This window comes from Maylandia zebra, linkage group LG1 (genome assembly GCF_041146795.1).
Source record: "Maylandia zebra isolate NMK-2024a linkage group LG1, Mzebra_GT3a, whole genome shotgun sequence".
NCBI lineage: Eukaryota > Metazoa > Chordata > Actinopteri > Cichliformes > Cichlidae > Maylandia > Maylandia zebra.
Window position 1 is genome coordinate 29,213,932 of NC_135167.1, and position 12,678 is coordinate 29,226,609.

Genomic DNA, 12,678 nt, shown 5'->3' on the forward strand with positions numbered 1-12,678 from the left:
TAATATGCTAGGCCTGGGGTACATGAATACCTAAGTTGGCTTAGTGTTTGACCTTCACTGTTAGCACCTAAGGTCAAAGTTCATCTTAAAAAAAATTTCAACAAATCATATTGAGTAATATATGAAAGGGCACAGAGAGCTGTGCAACGCTTTTTTTTTCAATACGTCACAATGACGCCATAAAGTTTTACAAAATCACACACTGCACAAATATATCTGAAAGTCTTATGTTTTTACAGCTTATAGAAGACAAAGATTTCAGTCAGTTCTGCTCCAGTCATATGGGCAAAGATAATAAAACAATTTAAGGTCAAAGGTCAGGGTCACACAATTAGGAAAAAGCTTTAGATCCATTGGATGATCTGAAACTTTAAAGCAGTATAGTAGTCACTGGGAGACATAAACACTGTCTTTGGCTCACTTTTTAAAATACAGCATTTTATGACATGACCATTTCCGTATTAACACTGCTGACGTCAGCATAAAACATCAAAGTTGTAGTATAGCTTCTGCCCTATCGGTGGGGTGGAGTATTAGGTGCCACATATATATATATATATATATATATATATATATATATATATATATATGATTACAGTTGTTTCAAGACAAGCTGCCACGGTTGCTGTATCGTGTGAGTTCGTGAATCGATTCTGAAATCACACTTCAGAATCGGTGTAGTAACAAGGAAGGACATGATTTCTCTTTTAGCTAATAAGCACATTGTGGTGATCATTAAGGACGCGGAAAAGAAGGAAAAAACACAAACTTGGAAGAGTTGGCCGAATTTGTACAAAATGAAATGCTCTGTCATGGACAGATGCGAGTTTATTGATGGTTCCACCCTCGTGTAATAAAGAGCATGTATGTTGTATCGCAAGACGGCTGATCAACTTGTTTCACAAACTCGTGTACACAAAGCATTTTGTAAAGTATAAGCTGTATGTAAAGTAGAGCAGCCGTGACAGATTGTCTTGAAATAACAACTGTAATCTGCACATTTCGACTTTATTCAAAAATGATCAATAATATATATGTTTTCTTAATGTGGCCCTAATACTCCTCCGCACGAAGGGAGCTCTTCGTGCGGAGGAGCACGAAGAGCTCAGCTTCAGCAAGTGTATTTATTACCTGCAGAGTTTAAGAGAAGGCAGCGGGAGGACAGATGAGTTTACAAGGGTTTCATTCCGTGTTTTTCTTCAGAAGCTGTACAGTCTTATTTGTTTGTCGTGTCATTTGTCTGCCTACATTATTGCACTGATGTAGGCAGTGCAATAATGCACTGCCTACATCAGTGCATTATTGTGGAGAGCAACTTGAAGAATGCAACGCTCCCTAATGCTGGGGAGCCACCCGACTCTCCACTGGGTGGCGGTGGAGAGTCGTCTTGAACTTTTCGCTTGCTTGTAAATGACGGTCAGAGCTTGGACAGACTCGCTCGGTTCCGCCGGTGACAAAAGCGCAACCTGACAGGAACATTTGATTAATTAACATAATTATGAAATGATTAACTGCACGCGCCTTCCGGGGTTTGATGAAGGAGCGCGCTCTGATGGTCGAACCTTGAGCTCGCCAAACACTTCGACTCCACCTTCCGGTCGAGAGGCGGAGGGTGGAGAGGGGTGGGGTGCAGTAGCGGTTTTAGATACGGGCGACACGGGTGGTTGCCCGGGGGCGGCATCGTGGTGGGGGGCGACATTACGGGTATCGGTAAAAAAAAATTTTAAAAAAATTGCTCGTACTCATGCTGCCCCGACGTCAGCCAGCGCATATTGGGAATGGCATAGGCACCGATCGGTTTTCTATCGCCCATTTGCTGGGAGTAAGGGCGCCCTCCGTTTGCGAGGTGCGCCTGCTGCTTGAGGCGCAGAGAGGAGAGGGCGGGGCGGCGGGGGATTCTCTGGCTGGCTGGAGCAGCATCCAATAACCAACTCGCAAAATAAAACAAAATAAAAACAAACCAACAAACACGAAAACACCAGACATTATAATACAGACTTATAATTTGCACTGATGTTTTTTCGAAATTCTATACACGAAAAGTGAGCGCGAGAGCCCTCGGTGCACCTGCTTGCTGCTGAAGTCAAAGTAAACTTTGTCATCTCCGCTACAGTCCAGTATATAGAGAGACGAGACAACGAGGCTCCAGTTACAGCAGTGCAAGTAAACAAACAATATATATAAGAAGAGTAAGAAAATAAATATACACTTTAGGACTAGGGATAAAGGGATCAATAACAATTTAAAATTTACAGTTTGATGATTTAAAGTCTCACACACAACCCGTCGAAAGGGGAGGAGGGGGCGGCTGCTTCCAAATAGAGCGCATTTCATTCATAATGATGTAAATCCAAGCCCATTATGTATTCATGATTTGAATCCTGGGTTGTGTGAAATCTCAGAAATGCACCCTAGACAAAGTGAATCTGTGAACTAAGGTGTAGGTGTGTTAGATCATGTTGTGGTGATCCTTGGGTTGAGGGATGGGTGTTCATACTGCAGTGCAAAATTAAAACCAATGGAAGATGGACAAGAAAAGTTCAAAGCCATCAGGTCCTCAGTTTAGAAAAAAGAGAAAAGAAGAGGAGGAGAAACGAGCAAAAGATACAGGTAAGCAGATGTGTCATTGGATAATGGCAGGTCATCCTGAAACAATCAGAATACTTTATTAATCCCTAAGGAAATTATGTGCATTACAGTTGCTCCAAGAAGAAATGGTAAAAATAGTAACAGTAACGGACTAAACTCCAAACAATACATTATGTCACAGATTTTAATATTAATTAGTCATTGTCAATTGTTGATTTGTCCTGTTCTCATTGTATGACGAATTATGATGGCTGTTTGGTAGCGTTTGCATACTATGCATACTCTCTCTCTCTCTCTCTTCATATGTGTGTGTGTGTGTGTGTGTGTGTGTGTGTGTGTGTGTGTGTGTGTGTGTGTGTACAACAGCTTTATGTTAATGTACAATCCTTAATATGTTTTATCTGTGTGTGTGTGTGTGGGGGGGGGCAGAGGGAGTGTTCGCCCAGGGCGCCAAACAGGCTAGGACCGCCACTGGTGGGGTGAGTGGTCCTGTCGTGCTAAGGAGAGCGGAGATGCGGGATGATGATGCACCTTGGAGAAAGGAGCGAGCGAGGGGAGGTGATAGAGACAGATGAGTTTGTGGCACTCTTGAGATGCAGCCGTTTGGATCTAGCTTAAGAAAAAAAGACTTAAGAAAAAAAGTGTACACCTGCATCTAGTTCATCCCGAAGTGTCTGTGAGCTGCTGGCTGGCATTATGAGTGAAGAAAATGAAAGCTTTTATTTGAACAAGTCAGTGACCGAGATGGAGCTCTTCCAAAACCTCGTGGACATAGACGTGACCGCAGACCGGACCCCGCTTCTGAGATTCTTCATTTGTCTGGTGTATTCGGTCGTTTGCGCTGCGGGTCTGGTTGGCAACCTGCTGGTCCTCTTCTTTATCAGGGTCAAACAAGAAAGGAAGAAGTCCAGAGTGAACTTTTTCGTGTTCAATTTGGCCGTTACGGACCTGCAGTTTGTTCTCACCCTGCCTTTCTGGGCCGTGGACACCGCGCTGGACTTCAGCTGGCCGTTTGGATATGCAATGTGCAAAATCATCCTGTCCGTCACCGTGATGAACATGTACGCCAGCGTGTTTTTCCTCACCGCCATGAGCGTGACCCGCTACTGGTCGGTCGCTTCTGCCCTGAAGAACAGAACCGCGCGGAGATCGTGCTCCGCCAAATGGGTCTGCGCAATTATTTGGACACTGGCGACTCTGGCGACTGCGCCCACGTCGATTTTCTCAACAGTCACCAGCGTAACTGGAGAAAAACTGTGTCTGCTGAGGTTTCCAGGTGGACAGTACTGGTTAGCACTCTACCACATACAGAAAATCGTCGTAGGCTTTGTTTTGCCCATGTCAATCGTGTCCATCAGCTACATCATGCTGCTGCGCTTCATCCGCAAACGGAGTATGAAAACCAGCAACCCCAAACGCAGATCCCAAGTTACAAAATCTATCACCATCGTCGTGCTGTGCTTCTTTCTTTGCTGGATGCCAAATCATGCCATGACCTTGTGGAGCGTACTGGTCAAACTGAACGCTGCAAACTGGGATAATGCGTACTACACGGTTCATACGTATGTGTTCCCACTGACAGTGTGTCTGGCGCATACCAACAGCTGCCTCAACCCAATCATTTACTGCCTAATGAGAAAGGAGTTTAGGACCAAACTGAGAGGTCTGATACACAGAGGATAGTGGGTGTTTTGTCGAGTCCTGCCGATGATTTTACGCAGGGCGAAAGGTGTTGGCAGACAATGACGCGCTTAATGCGCACGCAGAAAACGAGCCAAAACAACCAGAATAAGCAATCAGGCCGAGCAACATCGTGTCAAGACTCAGAAACTTTTAATTTTGATGAGTGTTTCTTGATTTTAAAGTCTACTACTCCATCTACTTTTTTAAAGCGTAATGTGGCTGAATCGTTTAGCTTGTAGGGCTGGGCTCTATAGAATCACCTATTTTGTGTAAAAACTAGTCCAAATATGAACATTATGGCACAACAGCTGTTCACCAAAATGATCTATGATGTTTGTGAGTGTCTCTAGTTCAAAGTCCGCACGTAATTGCGCATGACAATATGCTTAGGTGTGCTGGTGGTGTTGAGTGGCTAAACGCCTTTTACATCCTTCGGTGAATGTCTTGGCAAATACTGTTAACAGCGTACACACAACCGCACTTAAAGTCTTCACCGGCTTGAAGCAAAGAGGTGAAAGTTGCAGGTCACGTGTTTCATTTTCTTTTTTTTAGACATCAATCATTTACAGGTGCAAAGAGACACAAAAGAAACTGAAATATGATTGTTGGAAATACCGAGAAAAATGTATGTACTCTTTGTGTGTGTGATAATAAAACTGTTCTTCAGTTGTCACGTGGGTCAGTTATCCTCACAACTAATGAAACGGGTGATCTGATTAGCAGGTGTTTACCGGTTTGACTCATGAGCAGCTGATGTGACGGTGAACAGAACATGGAAGCTGGTGATCTCAAATGAAGCGACTTTGTAATGGCTTTGCGTCCTCACTTACTCATCATATGAAAAGAAGAGCCTCTCAATGAGCAGGTGTCAGGTAAATACAAGTTACACATTCATATCAGAGATTATGGTCTATTTTTGGATGAGCACTGGACAGCTGCTGACTGAATTGAACTAAATGTAAAATGTCGAATTAAAAAGAGGGAGACAAGTTTTTCTTTAATTTACTAATGCGTGTATACTTTTTTTAATAATAATAATGGATTGGATTTATATAGCGCTTTTCAAGGCACCCAAAGCGCTTTACAATGCCACTATTCATTCACTCTCACATTCACACACTGGTGGAGGCAGCTACAGTTGTAGCCACAGCTGCCCTGGGGAAGACTGACAGAAGCGAGGCTGTCATATCGCGCCATCGGCGCCTCTGGCCATCACCAGTAGGCGGTAGGGTAAAGTGTCTTGCCCAAGGACACAACGACCAGGACGGAGAGCCCGGGGATCGAACCGGCGACCTTCCGGTTACAGATACGCTTCCCTGAGCCACGGTCGCTAAGTAGCTAAGCTTTCCTAGATATTTCTGTTCTATTAAAAAGCCAGAAATGCGACACGTGATCCTGTAAACAGAAATATTTGTCACTCACTGTGCTTTCAAGAAAGCGAGCTGTTTTTTTTAAGTAATATATGCATATATACATGCAAATGAAACTTCGATAACAATTAGAAACTGTTCATTTCTTTGTAAGTGAGAAAACTTCAACAAAATCAGGACGGGATCAAATAAATAATTGTTTTAATAAACAACCCAAATCTCAACAGCATATGAAACAGTTATCTACATTACTGCTTGTATAAAATAGCTACAGGTACAAAGATAAAATTGGGAAAGAGCCCCTTTTCTGCATTTGGTGACGTTTGCTTTTATGAGCAAAGATCTTTGACTATGCATAAATCCAATAAACTTCAAAGTATTTTTAAAAAGACAAAATAACTCGTTTAGATTTATCACAATGATGTAAATGGCAAAAAGTTTAAATGTATCAATCAAAGCATCTTTTTCCTAAAGTTTAAACAGGAAGTTCTACATGTTTTCCTTACTCCCCCCACTTCACCACCATTACAGGTACACTGATATCATACAAACGGGTAACAGATGTGTCTTAATTGGCATTACTCATTATGTGAGGACTTATCATAAATATGTCACCATATTTTAAATGGTAAATGGCCTGTATTTATATAGCGCTTTACTAGGGCAGGGATAGCTCAGTGGGTAGAGTGGCGGCCCCATGATCGGAAGGTCGGGGGTTCGATTCCCCTGAACAGCTACCCTGAGGTACCCCTGAGCAAGGTACCGTCCCTACACACTGCTCCCCGGGCGCCCAATGGCTGCCCACTGTTTCACTGAGTGAATGGGTTAAATGCAGAGAGGGATTTTCCCCACGGGGACCAATAAAGTACACTTCTTTCTAGTCCCTAAGGACAGAAACGGCCCTAATCAATCTGGCGCCCTAGGCAAGATTTTAGGTGGCGCCCCCCTACATCAGCAGTGTAGTGTAATGTTGTAACAAATAATATTTCTATTAAATAAGCTTTACTTTGCATTTTAATTAACGTGGGATTATTTTTTGTATTTAGAAATAATAGTACCAACTTTTTTTTTTTTTCAACATTTGTGGCACTGGCGTGGCGCCCCCTGATGGACGGCGCCCTTAGCATTTGCCTATACGGCCTATGCCACGGGCCGGCCCTGCCTAAGGACCCCAAAGCGCTTTACATATCCGGTCATTCACCCATTCACACACTGGTGATGGCAAGCTACATTGTAGCCACAGCCACCCTGGCAGAGCCACTGACAGAGGCGAGGCTGCCGGACACTAGCGCCACCGGGCCCTCTAACCACCACCAGTAGGCAACGGGTGAAGTGTCTTGCCCAAGGACACAACGACCGAGACTGTCCAAGCCGGGGCTCGAACCGGCAACCTTCCGATTACAAGGCGAACTCCCAACTCTTGAGCCACGATCGCCCCTTTTAAGTTTTAGTAAGTAATTTTAGTAAGTAAAGTCAGCAGAAAATGAATGTAATTTCGATGTCGTTCACGAGCTGACACCTGAGCTGGCATACAGATGCACTTCTCATGTACACATGTAGTTTGCATGGTGGTGAACTTGGAGTCACCACAACATATGCTCAGTGGGAATTTAATGGCCATAAATCACTGAGTTTCCCACCACCTGTTACAAAGTGTGGCAGCATGGAGAGCAGCGGCATTGTTAGTCAAATGAATGACTGCTGGGCGACTAAAAAATGTCTTTGTTGTACTCTGAATTATATCAGGAAGTCGTAGGCAGGGATGGAAACATGAGGCAAGCAGAGCTGTGAAAAACCAGAGATTACTGTAAAAAAGAACTTTTACTGGATGTTCAAATGAGTAAGGTTTCTAACCATTGTGTTTAGCTTATGATAAGATGATTGATGATGATCAATACGCTGTCACCAAATATCACTATTATATTAAAACAAGCATTCCCTCTACACAGAATCACCCAGCCAGTTTGATTTGCCAATACTTGATGACTCCTCCAATAGAAGATTGTGTCAAATGAGTGAAGAGGGTAAAGTGCATAACCCAACTGAATAATGAACAGTGTTTCTTTATGAAGTCTGAACATCCATCCATTCTCTTTAGCGTGTCCTTATCAGGGTTGCAAGGGGTAGTCTTAAAGGCTGAACACCTCAAGGTAATTATGCTGAGACTGAAAAGAAAGCTCTTTCTTACATTCGTCCATCAAGCCTTGGAACAAGAAATCTTTTCACTTTTTTCATAAGTCACTAAAGTCCCATCAGTCTTTGTTGGTACTTTAATCACAAAGAGGTTCTGCAGGTCTTGCAAAGGTCATCTCCTACCATTGGATGGCTTTTCACAGCACTGACATTTGGGAGGAAAACACAGTTTTTTATAGCGCTAATCAGTGTTGCAGAAACAGTCTTCTGTGTACCTGAGAGAATGAAAGTGAGAAAAATCTCCAGGGCTGCTAATAAATTCCAACCATTTCACATAAAGAGATGTGTAAATGTTTCTTGCCATTATGTCTTCTTGCTGAATAATAATGTCCCTGCCATAATGGGCCTTAATCAGGGAAACAGATGAGGACCAAGGTAGAGTGAAAAAAGGTAGCCATAACAACGGTATTAAAATTCCTTCCACCGGTTTCTTTGTGAATTTTAGACAGTGAACATGTCACCTTAATGTTGCTCTCGTCTTGTTCTCTTCTCTTTTATTTGACATGCTGTAAGGACACAGATAATAATTCCTTCCATTCAAAGTGCTGTTAGTTGGTTGATAACAATTAGAGATGAAATATGCAGTACTGTGTCTTATTGAAACGTGCAAGCGTACATGGAAATACAGTATTTAAGTATATGGATATATAAATATTTGAACGTAAAACAGAGTATGTATGATTGTAATGAACTTAAAGGTCAATATTTGATATGACCACCTTTATTCTTCAACACAGCCTGAACTCTCTTGTTCAGCTTTCTTCTAATTTCTTTAGGTTGTCTTCAGGAATAGTTCTCCAGTCTTCTTGAAGGACATTCAAAGCTTTTCTTTGGATGTTGGCTGCCTTTTGTTCTGTTTTATGTCAGGATGATCCCACATTGTTTCAGTAATGTTGAGGTCCAGGCTCTGGGGAGACCAATCCACGACTGGCAGTGTTACATTATGTGATTTTCTATCCATTTATGCTTTTACTCCATTTTCACTGGCTGACATTCAGCCTCAGTCCATGACAGAGCCTCCACCGTGTTTTACAGATGGCTGTACTCACTGATGTCCCCTCCTGACCTCCTCTCTTCTATCTTCCACTTGTCCATTTTTTTCAAATTGCACACCATGCTAAGATGTGCCAAGCATTCAGCTAACTGCTCTTTTGGAATCATGGTGTTGGTAAAATAATTCTACTTTATGCTTGTCAAACTGTGTCATCTTTAACATTTTTCATAGATTCCTTTAAAGAAATTGGAACAAATTACATATTGTTTCTGTCATGACTGTGAGCAGGCAGGCAGGAATGGTGAACACAAGAGCAGGACTCGCAGAGGCAAAAGTGAACTTAAACAACTCAGCTTTATTGCTGGACAGTGGGCAAAACAGGGAAAGTAACTAAACTAAACAGGCAGACAGAACACACAGTGGGGAATGAGGGACAGCACGAATGGAAACAAAATATAACGACATGAGATGTAGCAAGAGATATGCACCGTATTTTAATATAATATGGTGCACTAAAAAGTATTTGCCCTCCTCCTGATTTGTTTTTTTAATTTTTTGTTTTTGCATTTTTGTCCCACACATTTCAGATCATCAAGCAAATTCAGATATTCAGACATAGATTCTGATATAGACAAAGATAACCTGAGTAAATACAAAATGCAGCCTTTATTAAATGATGAATTCAATCCTGTTTGAAAAAGTAACTGCCCACTAAACCTAATAACTGGGCGTGCCACCCTTGGTCGCGAGAACCGCAGTTAAGTATTTTAGATAACTGGCAATTAGTCTTTTGGAGGAATTTGACCCACTCATCTTTGCAGAATTATTTTAATTCATCCACACTGGAGTGTTTTTGATCATGAATGGCCTCTTTTGGGGCTTTTTTAAGCCATTCGGAGTTGGACTTGCCGTTTGTGGATCATTGTCGTGCAGACAGCAGAATTCATGGTTTCATAAACAAAAGCAAGCAGCCCCAGACCATCACACAACACCGCCATGTTTGACTTGGTGCAAACTGCAAATAAAAGACCCCACAAGAATTGATTGTTGCTGTTCATCAGTGCTTTCCAGTTCACCAATGTGTACAATCAAACAGCAAACTGAGGGGTAGAAGGAACTGTCTGAATGCAGTCCAGTTGAGGCTCTTTTTTTTTTTTTTGTTAGAATTTTTAATGTTGCTATTAACAGATTTCACTTAACTGCAGCTTAGACTCAGAAATGCCATTACTGTCAAATTAGACCTTTATAATAGCTTTTCACACTGGAAGCACTTTAACATAAAGGTGAAGGCCAGTCCTTTGGTAATTTATGTGGGCTTTGCTGCATTTATGCCTGCTCTTGGTGAATTTGATGCAATGGAATGAAATTTATTACTTTTTTATTCTTTATTTGTTAGGTTGCTTTTTAAAGACTTTTAAGAGGCAGAGAATGAGTAATTAATGCAGTAAGATTTAGCTCCAAGATTTTGCTTTAAAAAATATATAAGTGATCAGAAAAAGCTTATAGGTTTAAACATTAAAAAAAAAACCTTCTGTCTTCTTTGAGTCTTTTTTAACACTGTGTTATAATTTTCTGTTGTTTCTCTCAAGTATAAAAATTTAAATATGAACTCACTTTACCACCACACAAATGGATAAACACCATTAAAGGTTTGCAAAGATATTTATTGGTCTCGGAAGGGTAAAAATAGTGTAATGAGTCCTGTAACTCTCTGTCTGCAAAATACAGTATATAATGAGCAATGTTGGGCAATTAATTATATAGTTACTTCTTCAAAAAAGTAACTGAGTTATGCAAACAACAAAGTTGTTTTTCTTGGGGGGGGGGGGGGGGTTGCCTGTCCCGTTTGGCTCTTTTGCCATCAGAATTGTTGTCTAAAGGTGAAGAAAGATGCCCAACAGATTTACTTCACCAAATTGACCATCCCAGCCTTGCCATAATGATCTATTTGATTCACCTTTTATTGTTTATTTTATTTTATTTTTTATTTTCACTTGCTAGATACGGGACAGACTTAAATGAGGAAAAGAAAAGGGAGAAAGGAAGAGGGGGGGAAACAGCAGAGAAGAGGGACGGGGATAAAGGGCAAAAAAACAAAAACCAACTAAATAAGCAGACAAAAAAATAAATAAAAAAATAAAATAAAAAAATACATATATCAATCACCTGGATCACCTGTTGAGAAAGAAAAAAGAAAACAAGCAGAAGAAAACGAGAGCAATACAATAAACAACATCACGATGATATATGGGAATATGACAGTAAATACTAAATGTTAAACATTATTGTGCAGCACGTAAGATCGACAGCGTACAGTGTGCTTTGAGGTAGGAGACAAAAAGGGTGTAGTTTGTGTGTGTGTGAGCACCCGTGTGCACACCTGTGAGCATGGACGCGCTTGTTGTTGTTTTTTTAAAAGGTTCCTTCATGTAATGATCTGCTGGAGGGTGTGGGGAGCCACAGCCCCGCCCACCAGAGCATGAAGCAGGTATGGAGGAGATCAAGACTCCAGACATCCAGAGGCCCCCAGAACACAAGAGATAAAGGAAGACTAACAGAGGGGCAGCTGTGCCACTATCCCAGAGGGAGCTGAGGGGAGCCCCAGATGGGGGATCACTCAGCGGCCGCAGAGCAGAGGCCAGGGGGGGTTGCAGTGACGTGCCCGTGAGCTCCGCCGGCAGCCAGCTGCGCCTGAGTGACCGAGCCTCAGGCCGAGAGGCCGGGGGCACCCTACCCCCAAAGTGGCCCGAGCGATCCCCAGGCTCCAGGCCCCAACAAGCAGCCACCAAGGAGTGAGCCGGTGTGTACCTGGGCGCCCACCCCCGGACGCAAAGAACCACCAACGCACCGATGTCTGAGGGCATCTGCCACTGGCAGGGGAAGTGGTGGTGGGAGATAGGCCTCCATACCTTAGAGGGCCTGAGATATCCCGAGAGAGGTGGCGTCTGATACCCAACCTGACATATAGACGCAGACATACAGGCACACACAGATACAAACATCCATTCCCACCCTCATGCTCTCATATGCAATTACTCCACACTCAACCAACGTGGAGACAGACATAAAGAGACGCTGTACACACGATCACACTCCCCAAGCGTACTCTACGAACCGGGTCTAGGTACCTTTGCCCCTGGAGGGGGAAAGTGCACCCAGACCCAGGTGGTGTTACCCTTTTCCCTGCGGTGGGGAGAAGCAGACTGCCCCGACTCCGCAGCAGCAGGGAGGCCCCATACTCCAGACCCCAGTCGGACAGCCAACTCCTCCTCCTGGCCCCCCGCTCCAGCAGGTCGCAGAGAACGGGGGTGAGAGAAGACTCCAAAACCTCCCTCCGCCTGCTCATATGTAGTGTTGATGCATGTGTGTTCTAAGGTGCATTTAAAACCCAGGAGGGCATGGAGCTACCTGCCAGAGAGCAGCAGGTAAGCGCACAGCCCCTCCTGATAGCCCTCAGTGTCTACGTGTATTTAAAATTGAGAGGTGGGCAACGACGCCAGAGGTGAGGTGTACACCCTGATGGTCTTTTGGAGTCCGTGTAGCGTGCCCACCCCCAAGATCCTATATGTATGTGTTATGAGAGTGTGAGTAATGTGAATGTCTAAGTTGTGGGATAAAATTGGGGCACAAGAAGCCAGAAGGGGACAGAGGGGGGGATGCCTCCCCTGCACCCTGGTGACACACCTTTACCCCAAGGCCCTGCATGTGTGGGTGGTTGTGGTGGAGCGGGAAGAGGGAGGCAGCTGGAGAGGGAAGGAAGGGAGGGGCAAGTGACCCCTCCCTGGGGCCAGCTCCCCCGCTGACCCCAGTAGGCACCCCCATACTCCACAACCCGCCAGGGAAAGGGGG

At 43.5% G+C, this 12,678-nt stretch overlaps 1 protein-coding gene across 1 annotated transcript; it reads left to right on the forward strand.

The window, feature by feature from the left end:
• The first annotated feature begins 3,077 nt into the window (after positions 1-3,077).
• Positions 3,078-4,941, forward strand: rxfp3.3a1 (relaxin family peptide receptor 3.3a1). The gene has a single exon (XM_004557943.3). The coding sequence runs from the start codon at positions 3,286-3,288 to the stop codon at positions 4,270-4,272; it is 987 nt and encodes a 328-aa protein (XP_004558000.1). The 5' UTR covers positions 3,078-3,285; the 3' UTR covers positions 4,273-4,941.
• Positions 4,942-12,678: the final 7,737 nt, after the last annotated feature.